The 20,313-nt window shown below is 45.3% G+C and overlaps 2 protein-coding genes across 8 annotated transcripts in view; both read left to right on the top strand.

Moving 5' to 3' along the window:
- The first annotated feature begins 2,911 nt into the window (after positions 1 to 2,911).
- Positions 2,912 to 13,158, top strand: LOC308483948 (lysosomal protective protein-like). The gene is made up of 11 exons (XM_081018329.1): positions 2,912 to 3,122; positions 4,563 to 4,674; positions 5,208 to 5,343; positions 6,330 to 6,484; positions 6,948 to 7,039; positions 7,708 to 7,792; positions 8,598 to 8,747; positions 9,048 to 9,175; positions 10,650 to 10,812; positions 11,157 to 11,246; positions 12,908 to 13,158. The coding sequence occupies exons 1-11, from the start codon at positions 2,950 to 2,952 to the stop codon at positions 12,992 to 12,994; spliced, it is 1,371 nt and encodes a 456-aa protein (XP_080874455.1). The 5' UTR covers positions 2,912 to 2,949; the 3' UTR covers positions 12,995 to 13,158.
- Positions 13,159 to 16,069: 2,911 nt separating this feature from the next.
- The window catches only part of CNOT1 (CCR4-NOT transcription complex subunit 1), a 58,223-nt gene continuing 53,979 nt past the window's right edge, over positions 16,070 to 20,313 (top strand). For 6 of the 7 annotated variants that reach the window (XM_081016877.1, XM_081016873.1, XM_081016876.1 and 3 more), the window contains exon 1: positions 16,070 to 16,220. The gene's annotated coding sequence lies outside the window, so the exon portion shown is untranslated. The remainder of the gene's footprint in view (positions 16,221 to 20,313) is intronic. The other variant, XM_081016872.1, reaches the window with a different exon arrangement.

Here is a 20,313-nt window from a genome sequence, read left to right as displayed (position 1 = left end):
TGGTCATCTTTAAAAACAAATTTCGGTGATAGGCTCTCTTTTGCATAAATGACTACTCCTCGCTTTTTAACCTTGTCCGATGAAATAAACTCTTGGCCCAGTCTCTTATTAATCAATATTTTCCTGTGTAGCCTTATCACATGTGTTTCCTGTAAGCAAATCAAGTCCAATTGTTCCTTTTTCAATAAATAAAAGACTTTCTTCCTTTTCTCCGCGGAATTGAGTCCATGAATGTTCCAGCTTAATAGTTGCAGAGAAATGGTGTATTTAATTTATTTTTCCTCCAACTGCTCCCAATAAATCCTCTTGTTCTGACGGTGGTATCACTTTCTCTAACTTGTCCAATCCCGAAGGTGGTGATACTTTGTCTAATGTTCCTGGTCTTAGGGCTCTTGGCTCTTCTTCCACTCCTTTTTGCAGGTCTTCTTCGTGATCTCTCAGAAATTTTTCTTTATCCTCCACTGATCTTATTTTAAACTTTTTACCTTTAAAGGTAAAAGAAAGGCCTTGGGGGAATTCCCACCTGAAGATGGTTCTATTACCTTTCAACAGGGCCACCAAATCTCCGTAGTTAGACCTAAGGTCCAAAAGATGTTTCGGAATATCCTTAAATATCTCCACTCTTGATTCATGTATTTTTAAAGTATTCTGGTAGTGCAGACTCAATATTTTATCTCTCTCTTCTTTTGATCGAAGGGTGATCAAACAGTCTCTCACCCTGTTCCTTCTCCCTCCTCTTCCAAGTCTGAAAGCATTTACTATCTTAAAGTCTTGCTTATCATCCAGTTTCCAGAAGTCTGCAAATTCCTGTGTTAGAAAATCACTTAGGCTGTCTTTCTCAAGTTCAGGTACCGCCCTAATCCTCAGATTGGTCTGCTTTTCCTTCAATTCAATCATAGACAAAAGTGACTGATGGGCCCCAAGCTGTGACTGGTGGTCTCCAAGCTGTTTACATATCGGTATTATCTTTTCCTCTGCAGCCGCTGCTTTTTCTTTTGCTTCCTCAGCTGTCTTTTGATTTAATGCAGATTCTTGCAGCAATTTTTCAATAGATTCTGTATTTGAGTTTACCTTCTGCCCCAAATTGTTAATGCTTATAGTGTTCTGGTCAATTTTATTTGTCGCTTCAGTAACTTGTTTACTTAATTTATCTAAAGTTTCATAAATTTTACTTAAAACTGAAGTAAATCCTTCTTCCGATGTCATACCTTTTACCCCCGCTTGTGCCGGGTCTTCCCCTTGTGGTGCAGGAGGGCCAGATGCAGATGCTCTGCGCTGTTGCAATGCTGCACTGGTCTGTTGGAGTCTAACCTTGCCCGATCTTGTTGTCTTTTCCTCCATAACACTTTGTCTGCGAGTCAAGGTCACTCCCACGATCAGGCTTGTTTTGCAGTGGAAAATTCCCTGGCTGGTTAGAAATGGAAAATTCCCCAGCCAATTGTAACAATTTCAGTGAGCCTCTAGGGGAACACAGTAACAGTCAGTAATAATAACAGTCAGTATCTTCCCAACTCTTCAAAAGTCCCCCTACAGCAAAGTTAATAACAATTTCAAGTCCAAAGTATCTCACATGCAGAGTTGGCTATCAAAGAATTACATTGTCCATAAATAGTGCGGCTCTCAAAACGACAGTTCTATTAGTCTTGGCAATCCGTTCCCAAGGATTGAGTGGTGGTCTTTTATCCCTTTTTCCTTCTTTTCCTTCTCCTTTTTATTTTTTAACAGGCAGAAAATACTTTCCCTTCTTCCCTCCCCTCTCAATTCAGGGAGGGAGTTCTTTTTATTTGACGTTTGGGTTTGAATCTTTTCGCGCACCTCTCCCGGTCTTAGCTTAAACAGTCTTTGCTTTGATCTATATACAAAACGGAAGGTGGACTTCCTGTTTGCACCTTGCTGCTTCGGTACCGAATTTGACCTTCTTTTTCCTTTAGCATCCAATATTAAAGCTTGACCTACTCACGGGTTGTTGTTTAATAGCCGAATTGTCACAGGAAAAGAGGTCAGCGCTCTCCGGCAACAGCTGCGCGGCTTCACTCCACGGAAGTAGCGATCGACTCTCAGCACCGCGTCAAACCCCTGTTTCGCTCCGGAGCCCCTCGCAGGGTTCCCTTGCAAATTGGGGGAGCGCTGAAGGTGCCCGCCGAGTCCCACGGTCACAGGCTTCACCTGCCTGTGGTTTTCGAGGGGGTCCCCGCTTCACCGTAGCGGCAAGACCCGATTTCCGAGGAGCTATTCCCTCAATACTAGAGGGAATCCGCCATTGCTGATGGCGCCGCCTCCGGAAGTCTAAGCTTTTCTTACCTGTCCAAACGAAATAGTTTGTTATCCTTAGTTGGTTATCCATTTTTTTTTTTTCAAATGTCTGGGAGACCTAGGTTTGAAAAAAAGTTAATCCAAGGATTAAAAAAATGAAATGAAACCTACATACAGCAACAGTGTTTTGTGTTGTGTAGGCTCCTATGATGTAAGTAATGGGCCCCGCCTGCTAGCCTGCTCCCTAAAATATCACATATAAAGGGCCCCATTATCTTCAGTAGCTTAGGGCCTCATCAAACCTAAGTCCGGGCCTATGCCTAGATATTTCTGCTTCTCAGATTTTGAGAAATTCCATTAAGGAAGTGTCACTTAACCGTATCAGTACCAATTCTTGGAAAAGATTGATCATAATTTACCTTGAAGCCAGAGACTTAGCCAAATTGGTCAATCTAATCTGAAGTCTTGTTAGGCTAAATAAGGTGAAGGTGACATTTCAAAGTGACATTTCCTTCCAAAGAAGCCTGGCTTGTGTTTTGCTGGTACATTGAGCCACGCTGCCCACCTTCCCATTATTTGTAGTAATCAAGAAACAAGATTATGCTGCTGGCTTGTTATCAGAGTACACAGGCCGAGCATGATATAAGGTGCCCTGCAACTCCACCACTCTATGGCAGCCTGTCCCAAAACAGCACCATGCACCTCTTATTCAGGTTGTGCGCCGTCTTCAGTGTCTCATTTGGCCTCTGTTCAGGGACAGATGCTTCTCCGGATCTCATCACTTCCCTGCCAGGACTGTCTGAGATGCCAACCTTCCAGCAATGGTCTGGCTATCTCCAGGCAGGATCTGGCCAATACTTCCATTACTGGTAAGCAGAGAGACAGAGTGAGTTAATATCCATGTCTCCTCTTCATTGAACTGTTTGTTGCTTTTGGGTATGTGCTGGCCAACCTATGCATGCTTCCACTTGCTCATGAATTAAGAGCTAAAAAGCTAATCCTGGCTAGACACATTGCTGACATCCAGGCAACAGCTGCTTCATGGACTTCCACCATTGGCAGCAGCAGCAACACTTCTGAATGCCAGTTGGTGGAATGTGCAGGAGGGCAGAGCACTCTTGTGTTTGGGTCTTGCCTGCAGGTTTCCCTTGGGTTGGCCCCTGTGAGAGCAGGGTGCTGGACTAGATGGGCCCCCTTGGGTGTGATCCAGCAGGCTCTTCTGATGTCCTTATGCTCTTGCTAACCGTTTGTTGAAATTGCCTTTGCCAAGATGTTCTGGATGAGCTGCAGCTTACAGAAACGTTTATGCTTCTCTACTGCCCTGGAACTAGCTGTGTGGGGCAGCCTAAGAATAAGTTGGTTGCTTGTAACATTAGCTTGCTTGCTTGCTTGCTTGCTTGATTATAATAATTTGTGTCTTCCCTTTACAGGCACAAATTCCCCCCAAGGCAGCTTACAAATAAAGTCAAAGTGCAATAACAATAAGACCATTATGAAAACAGAAGCTGTTTCATTTCTGGTGGTGATCCATAGCCCTGCAGAGGGGCAGGGGTAGGGGCAGGAGGGAGGCAAGTCCAGTAGGAGCAGGCTGCCATGTTGGATGTTGTAGTTCCTTGCCTGCCTCTCTCCTGGATTCCTGCCCATAGGGTAGCTGCATGGAGGAAAAGGTTGATTCAGTGGGGGCTGGTTCACTAGCGTAAATGAGGCACAGCCCCACCAACCTTAGCCATGTCACAACTGCCTGCCTTATGATTTACAACGGGCCCAGGGAGTGGCCCTGCTTGCCACCTTCCTCTTCCTCAGTCTCAGGGTTGATCTTGTAGAACTCACTTGGGAGGAAGATGGGGACAAAATTTTCTGACTCTGCCTGTTGCTGGCTGTGGCTCCACCTCTCTCTGCCTACCATTAGCCTCTCTGCCTTCTGCCCCACTAGTCCCACCAGCTAACACCACATTTATTTACACCTCCAATGATGATGCCCCTGTTCCATGTTCCCAATGCAGCCCCTCACTCAGCACAGGCATGCTTAGCTGTAAGACTGCTACAACATCAGGCAGAGGCAGTTTTAGGGTGGCACAACCAGAGCGGTCACACTGGGTGCCACACTGCAGGGTTCACCAAAACAGTGCTGTAGAACAAAGCATAAGAGGTGAGGTTGCACCAAATATTAGCGTCACACAGGGCGCCGCTGAAATTTGAGAGCCCAAAGTCTGCTACTGCATCAGGTATCTTCCTTGGGTCTCCATTCTTTGGGCCTCCTCCATACATATCCATCGGGGTGTTTGCTCTCTCCCTTTCCATCCTGACAGGTTTGTGGAGTCTCAGGGCAACCCAGCGACTGACCCCGTGGTGCTCTGGCTAAATGGGGGACCTGGCTGTAGTTCCATGGAAGGCCTCCTGGCTGAGAATGGACCTTTCCATGTGAGTCTGTGGCCGCTCAGTATGCTGATGGGAAAGGAGAGAAACATGGGACAAGGAAGGGGTTGTGGATCAGGCAGTTGGGGCTCAACTGGGCCTGAAGCTCTTGATCTCATCTCAAAGTTGTGGAGGCTGCCTGGGATCATTCTGTCAGGAGGGAAAGGTGCTCTATACAGGCGCAGAGGCAACATTATTTACTTACTATGAGATCACCAGAGCCAGGTGCAAAGGGGCTCTATGTTGTTTTAATTTTGCCCAAAGTTGTTGAGCTTTTGGGGATTTTCTTGGACATTTTCCCGATTTCCACCTGGACACTGCTGCTGACTGCAGTATTTTGTATGTGTCTGGGAGAATCTGGATGTATGGCAGTCCTGCAATAATGCCCAGACCAACTCACAGGTGCCTGATTTCTCAAGGACTGGGAATCTGAGACTGTGCTTGGAGGCAATTGATATGGAAGATTTAGTGAACAGCATGCTGCAAATACCTCACATCCCCAAAGTAACCCTCTTTGTCTGCCTCATGGTTTTGTGTAGCTGAATGATGATGCAACACTCTACCTGAACCCCAACAGCTGGAACAAGGTAGCCAACGTGCTTTACATGGAATCTCCGGCTGGAGTTGGCTATTCCTATGCCACAGAGGACAGCCCTATCAATGACAGCCAGGTAGGTCACTTGCTGTTTGTTCCTGGCGTAAGGGCCGCATTCTCTAGTAAACAAACCAGGGGCGAGGAGTATCACATGCCATTGGTGGGTGGGGCAATAATTGGAATGGTGATGGTAGCAGCTGATGGGGGAAGGTTGTCAGTCCTGTGGCAGTAATATAGGGCAGAACCACACCATACATCATCATCATCATAATTAATTTGTACTCCACCCAACTGATTGGGTTGCCCCAGTCACTCTGGGCAGCTTCCAACAGAGTATAAAAGAACACATGATACATCAGACATTAAAAGCTTCCCAATACAGGGCTGGCTTCAGATGCCTACAGAAAGTCATATAATTGTTTATATCTTTGACATCTGATGGGAGAGTGTTCCACTGGGTGGGTGCCACTACCAAAAAGGCTCTCTGCCTGGCTCCCTGTAACTTCACTTTTTCAAAATGAGGGAACTGCCAGAAGGCCCTCTGAGCTGGACTTCAGTCACGGTTTTAAAACACAGCCAGTGCACATTTAAATCATACGACTTCCCCTAAAGAATTCTGGGAATCGTAGTTTGCTAAGGGCACTGGGAACTGCAGCTCTTTGAGGAAGAAACTACAATTATCAGCATTATTTGGGGGAGCCATGTGTTGTAAATGTGCATTGGCTGTGCCTTAAATCTATGGCATGGTTCTATCCAGTGGCAATATAGACTTCCTACACAGCTGCCTGGGCTGTGAGGAATCAGCTCACAAAGTTTGTAAGTATTGTTGGGACAGAATCCATTTGCCTGACAGGTAGGAGAAGTCTTTATTTGGATGTTCATTGAGACAAATCAAGACTTGTGTCATATACTCCTGACGGATGAGGAGCAGAGGACTGGGGTGGGGGAAGATAATGCCAGGAGTGTGTTTCTTAATGCAGCCGCACATGATATGCACATCAAACTCTGTCCTATGATTTGTAACAAAGCTAAGTGGTGGGTCAAAATTTCTCCCTACTTCAGGTAGCTGAGGACAACTACCAGGCTCTCCAGAGTTTCTTTGCTAAATTCCCAGACTTTGCAAACAACGAATTTTATGTTTTTGGGGAAAGTTATGGTGGAATCTATGTCCCCACTCTCACTGCCAAGATTGCGGAAGGATCAGCAGGCATTAACCTGAAGGTAAACACAATCGCAGTACTGGAAGCAGAGTCACTGGAAAACCAGGAGAGCTAAGATCTTCCATGTAGGCCAAATGGCACATTTAGGGGCACTGAGTGAGCACTGCCAACCCACAAGCAGCAGCCACTAATGCAGATTTTGCCCTGATGACAACAAGCCCTGAAGGCCTCACTCCTCTCACATCCAAACCAGGCCACACGGAAAGGGCATGCCTGGAAGTGGGGAGGTGGATCCACTCTGAAGGCCTTGCTTGATAGCTGCCTCTGAATGTCCGGTGCCATTGCCCCACATCCAGTTGTGCTGTATCTCAAGAGGCACTAGTCACTACAGTTCCTCTGCCTGCTATCTTCAAACCTGGCATCAGGCCTGGTTCTAATTATAGCCTTTCAACTAACTATCCCATCGTCCAATTTCATACAACTCCTCCTTTCTTGGCATGATCTTTTGTTATCTGATTCCTCAGGGATTTGGAGTTGGCAATGGCATGCTGAGCTATTTCCTCAATGACGAGACACTGATGGAATTTGCCTACTACCATGGAGTGTTTGGAGATGAGTGAGTACAGAAGAGGACAAGGGGAGTTAGGTCAGCAAGTGGCCACAGGTAAATCTCCCACCATACAAGTCAACAACTGGTAGCTCCAAGTTCACACCTGGCCTCTAAAAGAATTGTCCCCGCCTTCTCTATTTGCCAGATCAAATCAGAAGCAAAAAAGGAGAGTGCAGACTGTAGTAAAGTGTCTTGCCCTTATTATGTATCACTGAGTACATCAGAAACAAGAAACTGGCAAGCAAGGTGGTTGGACGGCAAGTGAGTCAAAGGTGTGCTAAATAAGGGGAAGCCATTGTTTCCTGTCCTTCCTTCAGTGAATAAAATTAGCAATTATCTCCACTGAAGAGAGGACAGAAAGGAAAGCTTAACTTGCACAAACTGTAGGCAGAATAGTCAGGGAGGTTGTTGACATCTCCAAGGAACACAGGACAGATACCTGTCAACGTTGTTTGAACAATCTGTTCTCCTTTGTTGGGCAGGGGAGCCGGTGTGTGTGCGTGCACACACACACACACACACACACACACACACACACACACACTTTGTGCTTCTAAGTTGTGAACCACCCTGTGATCTTGGAGTGAAGGGTGGTATACAAATTTAATGATTGAATAAAAATGAATAAGCTTCCCTCTACCTGACACTCCACCTCCTTCTCTCCTGCCTTACAGCTTGTGGGCCTCCTTGAACGAAAACTGCTGTGATGAAGGAACTTGCAACTTCTCCAGCAACATGAACAGTGATTGTATCACAGCAGTGAGTGGCTGGTCTGAAAATCCTTGATACTAACTCATGTAGTGTGCACTTTGCAAACTCCATTTGCACCTGGCCACAAACTAGAATGTTCTAACTGTTATGCAATAATGTGTTTTGGCCTGAACTGGTAGATTATGGGTTTAGTAAAGTCTTCTGGAAATGTCTTTGCCCTATTTTGTGCCCATAGCACCTACTACACCAAATTCTCTGAACAGCATTAGGATATTGCCAACATGTTACCACACCGTTGAAATAATTGCAATGGGTGCTAATCAGTTACTGGGTTAAGTTCAATGTGCTGGTTTTGGTGCATAAATCCCTATGCACCTTGGAACTAGGATTCCTGATAATCCCATCCCTTATATATTCAGTTGATCACAGTGCTCTGTAGGTGAAGGCTGCCTGCAAGTACCATCTTATAACGAGGTCTATTCTGTACAATGTAGTAATCAGGTCCTTAGTGTTGGGGCACCTACCCTTGGGAATCCCCTCCCCTTGAATATTACACAGCTGCAATCTCTTGTCTTTTCAGTGGCTATCTTCACCCCAGTCTGCATCTGTATTGGAATTGTTTTTAAGATTTTGGAATATGTTTTATCGCTTTGTTGTTAGCTGCCCTGGGCTCCTTTGGGCAGAAGAGCAAGATATAAATTTGATAATAAACCCATAAAAATAAACTGATGACCCTCGAAGGCTATAAATATTACCGAATTCCACACATCTGTTTCCTTTCTCCTCTTTCTGCACATAAACCCAGAGCGTAGCTAACTCTTCTATCCTCTTCTTCCCTGTTTCCATCCTCAAGATATCACAAGCCTATGGAATTCTTTATGGAATTGGCCTCAACGTGTACAACCTCTACGCATCTTGCTGGGGAGGAGCACACTACCAGGAGCGTTATGAAGCCGATCTGTCGAGCCTCTTCCACCACTACCAGTTTGATGTTCCAGTGCCAGTGAGTTGCTCGGCTATCTTCATCAAATTTACATCACTCAGGTGGCTCTAGCGATTCTGTGAATTTGGCAAACTTAAAAAAAACACAAAAAAACCCATTTTCTTAAGCATTAATATTCAGTATGGAAATTTATTCCCAAAAGTTTATGCTGGGAAGGCATGATTCATCCATTTATAAATGAACTATGGGCCACTTGCTGAATCAGGCTTAGGTATGGCAAAGCAAGGTGCTGGTATCTTGCACCAGCTTTCCCCAGAAGAATTCAACCTCATCTTGCCTTCTTCTTGCTTTCACTTTCAGAAAATTGGCTCCATCCCAGGAGTGCCACATTGTATAAATGCCACCGCTATGTATGTGTGGCTGAACCAGGATGAAGTCCGGCAGGCTCTCCACATCCCCAGCACTCTCCCAGACTGGGAGCTCTGCAGGTGACTCCCATCAAATGTTTCTGCCCTTCAGAAGCATGAAAAAGTTGTTTGGTAATGGAATGGTAATGAAGGGCAGTGGCCTGGCAAGGCTTTCTGGAAAAGTGGTGTTTCTCTGCTGGTATAGAACTGATGCACTGCAGGTTGCCAGAGCTTGATAACATATGGGTATGTACTAGGACTGAGATCAAATGAAAATGCAGACTGCAACAAAAACAGCTTCCCCATCTTTGTTTTGACAACCCTCTAATGTGAAGCACCTGTTTCACTCTGCCCATACTTTATTGCCCTAAACCTGGAAGCTGGGGAGGTAGTATCCTTTCCCAGATAATTCTGTCCCATATACTTCCAATTTTTGTATGGATGTACAATATGTAATCAAGTGAAGGGAACTGAAGATTTTATTGATGTACTGACTACCTTGCTTCTTCAAGACCCCTTGGGTGAGCTGACAGAAGATCTCCAATACCGATAGTCCGGGGAGAACAACAATCATGTTACAGTCATCTTGTAAGATGTGGCATAAGTCCTTTATGATATTGAAGAAATCTTTCCCCCACTTCTCTGTTGGGGTTGCATGCATAGTGAGTCATCTGGTAGAACTTTTTCAGGTGACAAATGGACCTTTCTTCTCCTTGCTCATCTTACTGACATGCAGTCATCGATAGTCTTCTGTGGTATTTTTGTTGGGCATTTGCAGGGGTGTGCAAAACCTTATCATTATTTATTTGGGTATTTCAGTCTCACTGAAAATTGGCGTTACATGTTCAGGAAATTTATTTGCAAAAAATAACTCCTCCAAGGGTAAGGTTTTCCACATGGCTAATCCTCACGTTCATTCACACCTAGCATAGTTGTGCATTTTTCTGTATTCTAAGTACTGATGCTTACCACCATTTCCCATTAAAATGTCTTATTGTGGCTTAGATGGTTTTCCTTAAAAGAGACAATGAATACAACAACTAACTGCTACTACTGGGCATTAAGAGGTTTTGGCTGGAACTAATAAGTTGGATCTCAATTGTATGAGAATTCTGAAAACAGTTGTAAAACAAACTGCCTTCCAGACATCACTGGATTAAATTATAAAGGATATTTGTCTCAATTGTGGACCGCTAAGGTTGGGAACATTTATTTCTCCCCAGCTGATTTATTATTCTTCCTCTGGGGCAAGGTATAGAGTATAGGTATGGGTTTGTATATTCAGCATCATTTCCTCTTGAAACCACTTGGTGGTGGATGGCCTTGGCTCATGCTCATATTCTGATAGGCCTGCAGGGGCAGGAAAGGAATTCTGTGGCTGTTGGCAGTCAATGAGAACCCCAACTTGCATTCTCTTGGCAGCTTGGATTTGCATCTTGGTGACAAAATCAAAAGGGCACCCTTGGTTGATCTTACTGGTGAAACAAAGGGGAGAAGGGATGAGGGGCCCAAGCTCCTTGAACCCCACCCCCATGCATTTCTCTTCTCCATGCAGTACACAGGTTAGCTCTCATTACCAAAGGGTGTACAGAGACATGACTCCCTTCTACAAGTATCTGCTGGCTCAGGACCTACGAGCATTGGTTTATAATGGAGACGTGGACATGGCCTGCAACTTCTTGGGGGCTGAAAAGTTTGTTGAGTCTTTAAATCAGACTGTAAGTAACTCCTTTGAACTTTGCATAGCTTAAGTGTTGTACTGTATTGAAAACCTATTGCTCCTTAATTTATGTGGGAAGACACAGCTGAACCTGCCTTTTAGACCCAGGTTTCCAACACTGACAGATGTACAGTTGTTGTTAAAGACATAACCAAGCTGTCATTTAGAAAAGAAGTTAGAATGGATGGGCAGAGATGAAGAGAAAGTTAGCAAAACATGATCTGGAGTAATAAGTCTATTAAGAGCCAGTTTTGGAGCATCCGTGATAGACTAGTATGTACACTAAAATTCGGTCTGCTGTCCATTTCCAGGTTGTGACCTTCTTTTTCATTAATTCCACAGGTGCTAAATGATTACCAGCCCTGGTATTTCAATGATCAGATTGCAGGATTTTTCAAGGAGTATGAGAAGATCACATTTCTCACCGTAAAGGTCAGTGATTTAATCGGAGCCAGTGGGCATTATACTTTTCATTATTTAAAAGATTTATGCCCTGCTTCTCCCCTGTACAACAGTGTTACTCAAAGCAGTAAAAATCAGCAACAAGCTAATAATTAAAAGACAAAATAACAAGTTTATAAACAGCAGGATAACACAAAAACAGGAAGAGCAACACTAACAGCCAATACTTTAAAGCAGGAGCAGAGCCAAAACCTTGTTTAGAAAGCACATTATATGGGCTCAGTTATTTTTTAAGCATGACATGGCTCTCAAGATAGAGGTTTGTGATGGGCCCAGTAACTGCTTTACAGATTTCATCCCAACACAGCCACAAAAAAAGGTTGACCCCTCTTCCAACAGTAAATAAAGCCAATATATAAAGCATTGGGTTATAAAAGATTGCTACTTCTACTTTTCCAGCTTTTCCTTCAGGTTCTAGGAGGAGGAAGCACCTTTTATTTATTTGCCAAAATGGGTCCTAGCAGGCAAAAGTGCTGATCTGGGTAACAGCTTTACATTGGGAATCTTCTGCCCTTAAAAATTAGGCTTTTTGCTCCCAGGATAAACCTTTAAGAAAAAGCCTGGGGGAAACTGCTGCACTGACTACCAATCAGAGACAGAGCAAATAAAATGTTGCCCCCAATACATGGTGGTGGTGGGGTTTGGCACTCATGGCTTGATTGAGTTTACACTACTTCTAGCCTGGGAAATGCTATTGCTTGCTAGATCACCTCCCCATCAAGCGACAACTATGATTTTAGTACACGGTTAAACAGGACCTGCCACCTGTTCCATGTACCCTACAGAAGCAGCCAGTCCCTCACCTATGACATATGTGTGTGTGTGCAGTGTCCCATAAAAAATGCTGGTCAGAGCTAGAGCATAAGCAGCCAACAGAAAACACGTTGGAGGCAATAGCTTCTCAAGCTGGAGAGACCCATTATTAAAAGGGCTTAGGTGTAATCCTGGGCCCTGTAACAAAGACCTGGTTCTCATGTAACATTAAACTATGGTTTGTTTAGCGTAACTGTGGTTTGTCTGAACATGTGAAAACATATCAGCAAACTAGCCTGTTTATTTTCTATCAGCAAATGACAATGTGAAGCCATGGCTTGGTATTGGCTTAAAAATCGTGGCTTATTCTAACTATGGTTTAACATTACTTATGAACCTAACAACCCTGCTTAACTATGCTTGTTTTCCCTACCTGTTACCCAAGATGCTCCTCAAGCTGGGAAGGCATGACGCAAGAGTAGCTAGAAAACAAAATAAGATCTAAGCAGGTGTGGGGAACCTTTGGTTTGACGGCTGTTGCTGAACCACCACTCCCATCAGTCCCAGCAAGCATGGCTAATGATGATGGGAGTTGTAGTTCAGCAACAACTGCTCTAAATAAACAATACATGGCTTGTTTGTTAAATAACATTAACCCCAGTTTATGTGAAAACACAGCCAATATGTGATTAATTGCACGCACATTATCAAGACAGCACTGGCGAAAAGTTGCTTTCTCTCCTTCACACAGATGTTGCCTCTTCTTGCTCTGTTCAATATAAGCTTCCAGTATCCTTCACAATGTTTTGGGCAGGGGGGAATTATTTCAGATGTACTTTATCAGCTCTTTTCTAAAGCATCTTCCCTCTCATATATAGGGTGCTGGTCACATGGTTCCACAGTATAAGCCTGGACAAGCTCAGAAGATGTTTGAATGCTTCCTCTCCAAAGCCAGCTACATCTGATCTAATGCCTTTTAAAATAGTAAATGTCACTGAAAAGTTGTGGGGAAATAGTATTCCACATAGTACACAATACTTTGTAACATAGTAACATAACTGAAGCTATGTACATGCTTATCTTCTTATGATTGAATAGTTGCAAAAGCTTATTAAATCATGTAATCTCTTGGGTGTGTGGTCATTCTTGGCAGGGCAGGGAGAACAGATACTTCTATGGCACTTTTGTGGGGGCATCACACAGAAATGCCCCCCCCCCCGTGGTAGAGAACCTATAACATGACCTGTTTCTAGGGCTGCCATACATCATGCTTTTGTATTAAAAAAAAAGCTCAACAACTTTTGGGGTGTCCTGGTTTTTACTTTTTGAAATATGGCAACCCTACCTGACTATATTTATTATATTTATATACTGCTTTCAGAAGAATATTGTTTCGCAAAGCAGCTTACATAAAAAAAGTAACAGGCCCTTCCCTTTGACTTACCAACTAAAAGAAAGCAAGGGAAACAGGGGGGATCAGCCTAATGTTGTGAGAACAGAGCATAAGTTGTACAAAAGCCTCCACATCCAGCTGAGGTTATGCTCCTTTCCTCACATAAAAGTGGTGCAAGTATGCAACTGGCTCTTCATCGTCTGGTTGGTGACATAGGGCCAGAATGGCTTGCTCTTCCCTTGCCAAAGAGTAACAGGCAGTTGGAAGTGTTTTTTTTGTTGTTGTGGGAAAGGAGCAAGGTCTCTGAGGCTGCTCTGTCACTGGGTAGGACCAGGCTGGTCATCCGATTGCCATAGGGGCAGAGGGAGGGGGCAGGGATTGTCTCAACTCTACCCAGCTTTTCATGCTATGACAGAAAATCCTCCTCCACTCCAACCTGAGGTCTACAAGGCTCACAAGCTGCCAAAACAGATTTTACAAAGTCCTGCCTACTTGGCTGGAGCCCTTGAAGAGCAAAGCCACAAACAGCAAGACAGTTACAGGGGAAACTACCAGTGTCCTATTGGTGTTTCGCAACATTGACCTGTTGCAGGACCTTAGCCAGACCTTAGCAGAGCATACGCAGAGTTCCGGAAAGCAATCAGTTGCAGGCAGGATGGACGAAGCAGGAACAAGACGCTGCTACCAGTAATTTGGTTACTTAGAGGTGTTTATTATTTACAGCAGACTCTACAAGTTACTATATACAAGAACAGAAACAGATCTTAACTAGCTCTCTCATAACAAACTCCAAATGACTCTCAGAACACCACACTGATCAACAAACTATCCAGTCAGTAAGGTCATAAGTCATCATGCCTGTGTGAGACCTCAACCAATGGCAGAGCAGTATCCAAGGTCTCATATCTCCAGGCAGAATAACGCCTCTCTGCTCAGCCATCCTTGGCTTTCAGCCAACTCTTAATTGACTGTGTGAAGCTACACAGAATGGCACGTAGTCAAAAAACCCAGTATGTCCTACTCTGCAGAGCCAAACCATATGCAATGATGCCTTTTTGCAACTCACTTTGGGGAAGGGGGAGAAAGATCAGGATTGGGGTTCTGGGATTTAAAACAACCTATTTCCTAGAATTAAAACTCTGGTCTGTGCAAGGATACCCTACCCCAGGTAATTTTTGCTGGGAAAATGGCAGCAGGGGAAGATTAATACCAACACCCATTCTTGTTACATATCAGAAGTTTAAGAAGAGACTTCTTAAGATCATTGGAAGGCCCCTCCACAAGAGGTTCGGAGTGGCAACATGAGAATGGTCCTTTTCTGCAATGGCTTCCCATTTGTGGAATGGTCCTCTTTAACCAGGCCTTTGGTCAACTGACATCCAATGCCCTTTTAAAACGTGCTGTGGAAGGGGATATTATTGGGTTGTTTTTGATTTTATTTTTATTACATATTTTGTGTTTTGTACATTGTGATTTTATGTTGTGGACTGCCGAGATCTATGGGTGGTATACAAATTAAATAAATTGGAAGAGCACTGCTTGACCAGGCCATCAACCTGGTCCAACAACCTATTTTCAGAGTGGCCAATCCAATGCCTGCCAGAACACCTACTTGGAGGCCTCTCAGCCTTCACTACTGGCAGTACTGTACACAGCTGCCCTGGCTAGTATCTATTCTTCTTCTCCACGAATCTGCCTAAACAGATTTGTTTAAGCCCTCAGAGTTGTGGGCCTCGCAACAGACTTTAATTAGGCGAGGAGGAAGTAGCAGCGAGTTGGTCGGGCCTGAATCTTGCAACATTCAGCTTCACTGGCGGGGGTCCAACGTTACGAGGGGGGGCTTCTTTGCCCACTTTCTCCACCGCACCGCCGTGGTTTTAAGCACCTCTTTCACGTCCGCTCTCAGTTGCCCTTTTTATTTTCATGAAGGAAACAGACACCAATGGCACGTGGTTCGCCCCCCCCCCCGGATGCTGCTTCTCCAACGCTTTGGTCCCCCGTCTACTCCGGTCCCGCGGAGAAGTCCCAGGGAAGCGGCCTTCCGAGAGGACCCCCTCAAGCCAGGCGCCGGGAGCGGCTCCGAAGGGAGGCTGCGAAGACCCGCTTAGCAGCTGCACAACCGCCTCAGGCGCACCCCTGCTCTCCGGGAAGCCCGTGCGCATGCGCTTCCTTCCAGGGTGGAGTGCTCGTCGACCTCCTAGATGCCCCGTTACACTTCCCAAGGAATCGCGCCTCACGCCTGGCTCCTCGGCCACAGCAACCGCGCCCGACTGTTATTGGTCGTAGCTGACACGCTCCCTTCGTGGCGCCACGTTATGATTGGCCAAGCTGAGCTCAATATTGCCTTTAGCCAATCCTTGTCGGCCGATAGTTCTGCAGCGCCCCCTAGCTATCTCCTCCGCTTTGCGCCGCCTTCCAGCAACCACTTCCGAACACGGATTGGGTAACCTGGCCTTCGTCCCTACGCAGACGCAAAGGGGAAAAAATAATATCGCGCTGCCCCTCGAGGTGGGGATTGGACGAAAGCAAGGAGGCGGGTTCGAGCGCGGAGCTGGACACAGCCTGCGATTGGGCCAGGGCTTTCTCGCGCGGGCGAGCTAAGCGAGATCGAGGAGCCCCCGCCCCCTGGCCTTTCGTCCGTCGCAGGGGAAGACGGGAAGAGAAGGGCCGCGACGTGAGCGCGCGACTCCCGGCGCCATTTTGTTTGGGAACCAGCGGAGGAGGTAGCTAGAGAAGCGCGAGCGGCTCAGCCAGGCGCCCGCCCCGGCCCCGAGACCCTCGCCCCCGGCCCGCCCCAGGTGAGAACCGCGCCGTTCGCTCCAGGCGGCAAGGCCGGCGCTGGCGGAAGCCACCGGGAGGCCGAGCGGTATTGGAGGTAGCGGTGGGCGGCCTGCGTCCCGCGTTTCTCCCGGCGTAGCCGGCGCTGAAGCGCTAAGCAAAGGAGTGGTGAGCTGGGCCTGCCCGTAGCTCGCCTGTCCCTGCACGTGTTGTCCCCTGTGGTGGGGCGAGGAGGCCTCCCGGAAACCCCCTACCCCTCTCTCCCTCCTTCCCCTCTTGCGCCCCGAAGGCGAGTCCGGCCGCGGAATAAATAAAAGCCGAGGGTCGCTCGCGGCAACGGCGGGCTCCTGCCTGCCCCCAGGAGACCGTCCCAATTGGGCCGCCGAGAAATGGTGAGGGGCCCCGTCCGCTCCGTTGGCCTGCCCTGCCCGCCCTCCGAAGCCGGAAGTGACTTGGGCCACTACTTGTGGGAGCGAACGAGGCGGGTCGGGAAGCGTTGTTGCTTGTTCAGAGGCTTTAGTTAATCCATGTCGAGGAGCCCGCCAGCCCCAGGTGTGCGCCGCCCTCGGGCTTCCTCAGCCGCTCCCGAATCGTCTTGTAGGATACCCGTCAGAGGCTGCTACAATACAGGCGGAGAAAGAGCTTAATTCCCGTTTTTTCCTCCTATCTCTGATCCACGACGGACTTGAATCTGCTTATAGGAGCTATATCTGTTTCAAACGTCCTATAAACATCGTTACTTTACCGGGGATAGGCGGGGAGGTAGTGGGATCTTATTTCTGGCAAAAGTCTGTGGTCTGGTGCCAGTTTGGCCGGGCTTCTTTTGGCAGGTGAGACAGGCACTGGAATAATGCTTTCTGGTAACTTGAAGAATGATTTGTTTGTCTTCATATTACAGAACTGAAACCATTATCTTTTCATGTGAACCACATGGTTTCACCTATATGGGCTTGGACTTTTCTTGTGCCAAAAAAAAGTGATCTAAAGTGTTGTTAATAAGAAAATAACTAAGCATATGGTAGAACAAGACTTACTGAAGTAGAGCCTGCATAGCTTCTGCAAAGACAACTCTTGTCTTATGAAGCTATTAAGAGTTCTTTGAGAATGTCAATAAACATAGTTAGAGGTGATCTGCTTACAGTACTTGCATTTCAAAAAGCTTATGACAAGTTGCCCCACCAAAGATTCCCCAGTAAGCTTAGCAGTTATGGTATAAGAGGAATTGGTTAATAGGAAGCAAACAGTAGGAATAAACGGAAGGTTGTCTGAATGGAGAGCTGTAGAAAGTGGAGTTTTCCAAGGATTGATACTGTGCCTTTTAACTTGTTCATAGAGGATCTAGAGATAGGGGTGAGCAATGAGGTGCCCAAAAGATTTTCAAGAGCTTCAAAAAATATTCTCTAAACTGAGTGAATGGACTGTAAAATGGCAAATGCAATTCAGTGTGTAGGAAGTGTGAGGAGATGCATGCAAAAAATAATAATGCATCTATGCTCATGGAGTCTGAACTGGCAGTGACTGACCAGGAATGAGCCATTGGGGTCATAGTAGGTAACTCAATGAGGATGTCTACCCCAGTGTGCAGCAGCTGTGGAAAAGGCATACTAGGGCAGAAAAATTAAAATAAAACTTTCAGTATCATAGCGCCATTATACAAATATATGGTATGATATGACGGAAGTTTATAAAATTATTCACAGCATGGATAAAGTGGGAAGAGAAAAGTTTTTCTCTGTGTCATAGCACTAGAACTCATGAACATGCAGTGAAACTTAGTGTTGGAAGATTCAGGATTGGCAAAAGGAAGTACAGTCATACCTCATGTTACGTTTCATGTTATGTTTTTTCATGCTGCGTCCCGCGGCGAACCGGAAGTACCGGAAAGGGTTACTTCTGGGTTTCGCCGCTTGCGCATGTGCACAAGTGCCAAATCACACCGTGAACCTGCGCAGATACGGCACTTTCAGGTTGTGGGCTTTTCATGTTGCGAACAGGCCTCTGGAACAGATTCCGTTCACAACCAGAGGTACCACTGTAATTCTTAACACAGTCCATAGTTAAACTGAAACCTGCTCCTACAGGAGACTAATGGCAACCCATTTGAATGGCTTTCAGTGGCTACTGGCCATGATAGCTGTGGTTTGGCTCAAGTTAGAGGCAATAATGGATCCAACAACTTAGGCCTAATTCTTGTGTAAAGGAGTGGATTTAGCAGACCGATGAATTAGGAAGTTGCTGGTTCAAATCTCACTTTACCATGAATTAGCTAGACCATCTTGAGGAACAGCTCTTTCAGCTTTAGGATCCCAATCAAATTCAGCAAAAGTATTGGCTTCCTTTCCAGCACAATTGTAGTTAGCTCTACCTTGTAATCCTTGGTAGGTGGCAAACTTTAGTGCTAAGTTATGTGATTTTCGAGCTGTATTCAGGATGTTCCATATTTAACTCATACAGGTTAAAGCATTTAACATCCGTCAACATTGTACGTAGTTCCATTTGTTCAACGTACACAACAGGTACTACTAACCTTTACCCTTGATACTGCGTGTGAGGCAATAAACTAATATGGGTGGGGCAGAAGCTGCTGCATGCTCATTTAGACATTTCAATCAGTTTATGTTGGCTACTCATGTTTTGTTTCCCACTTGTGTGCAATTCTCATCTTGCTCTCATTTTTCAAGAAGCTCTTCCTTTCACCCTTCCTCCCCCTCCCCCTTTTGAAACATTTAAATTTGTTTTATCTTACACATCATGATTTTTTATTTTAATATGCTGTTAGTTTTTGAGAATACTAAGCTACTCCATTCTGCCTTTTAGATAATTAGATTTATATATTTATTTAAGGTGGCTTTGTGCCCCTGTGTGTCACAGTGTGGTTTGAGTGGTAGTCCTACCAGTTGGTTAGTATCTGTGCAGAGTGGCTAATGCTTAAGTTGCTGAAAGCAGTTTTGTTGTAATCTAAATTGTAGTGTAGCTAGCCGATTCCTTTGTCTTAAACCTTGCTTAAATGCTAAAAGTTCTCTAGCTGAATTTGGGCTAACCTTGATAGACTTTGACTACCCACTATGTATTTCACCAATATTGGCTACTCTCATGAAAATAAAATTAAAAAATCCCTTCCAGTAGCACCTTAGAGACCAACTAAGTTAGTTACTGGTATGAGCTTTTGTGTGCATGCACACTTCTTCAGAAAATAGTTTGTTTCATGAAAATAATTTATTTGGCAAGTGGAAAGGTTTCTGTTCAGTTCTCATCTTCCTTGATCTCTCTGCCACCCCTTGATACAGCTGATCACAATTAAGTTGTGATTCCCTTTAAGCCCTAGGTCCTTGATTCTGTCCTCAGTTGATTCTCTTCCTAACTGGCTAATCATTATTTATTTAGAAAAGTATATATATGTTGCTCTCAGAAAACATTGGGGTTTTATACATCAACATTATAGCAATCCTTTAAAAGCAGTACAGAACAATCATTAAAATGACTGGCTGCTCAAGAAAATGCTAAGCAATTGCATAGGCATTAAAAAGTCTTTAAGAGATGCTTGACAGTCAAAAGTAAGGGTGCCTGCCAAATCACTGCTGCAAAAGTGTTCCACAGCATGGGACACCAGTGACACCAAATGACTGGCTTCTAGTTGAGGCCAGTCAGACTTCTAACACACAAGAGGAATGTCTTCCTCTGCTTTCTCAGTTTGTAGGGATCCCTTAGGGTTCTGTTTTTGGCCCTCTGCTATTTCCCTTGGTACATTCTTTTTGGGTAACCTCATCACATACTGTGGCTTTGCTACCACTTGTATGCTAATGCTGTACAGCTGTACCCCCAAAAAATATTTATTTCCCTCCAATCCCACATCACTTCTCTGATATTTCCACTGGGATGTGTCATTGTTGCCAGTACAGTGGACCCTCAGGTTACGTTACCTTTGGGTAACGTAACTTTTGGGTTGCAAATGCAGCAAACCCGCAAGTGTATACTTCCAGGTTTCACTGCATGCGCAGAAGTGTTTTGTCACGCCGCGTGTGTGTGCAGAAACTTTGTGTGTGCAGTGCGCACAGAAACTAGATACAGACATTTTGGGGTACGTATGGACCCCTGGAATGAATTAAGTTCGTA

Source organism: Podarcis pityusensis (assembly GCF_964106645.2).
Source record: "Podarcis pityusensis genome assembly, chromosome: 8".
Taxonomy (NCBI): Eukaryota; Metazoa; Chordata; class Lepidosauria; order Squamata; family Lacertidae; genus Podarcis; species Podarcis pityusensis.
The sequence above is the reverse complement of the archived record's forward strand: the minus strand, read 5'-3'. Positions and strand labels throughout refer to the sequence as shown.

Bases quoted from the DNA above. Each gene is read 5' to 3' on its own strand.
- LOC308483948 (XM_081018329.1), top strand. From the start codon at position 2,950: ATGCACCTCTTATTCAGGTTGTGCGCCGTCTTCAGTGTCTCATTTGGC. The intron at 4,675-5,207 runs GTGAGTCTGTGG...GGTTTTGTGTAG, and splicing joins CTGAGAATGGACCTTTCCAT to CTGAATGATGATGCAACACT. The intron at 11,247-12,907 runs GTCAGTGATTTA...TCTCATATATAG, and splicing joins TCACATTTCTCACCGTAAAG to GGTGCTGGTCACATGGTTCC.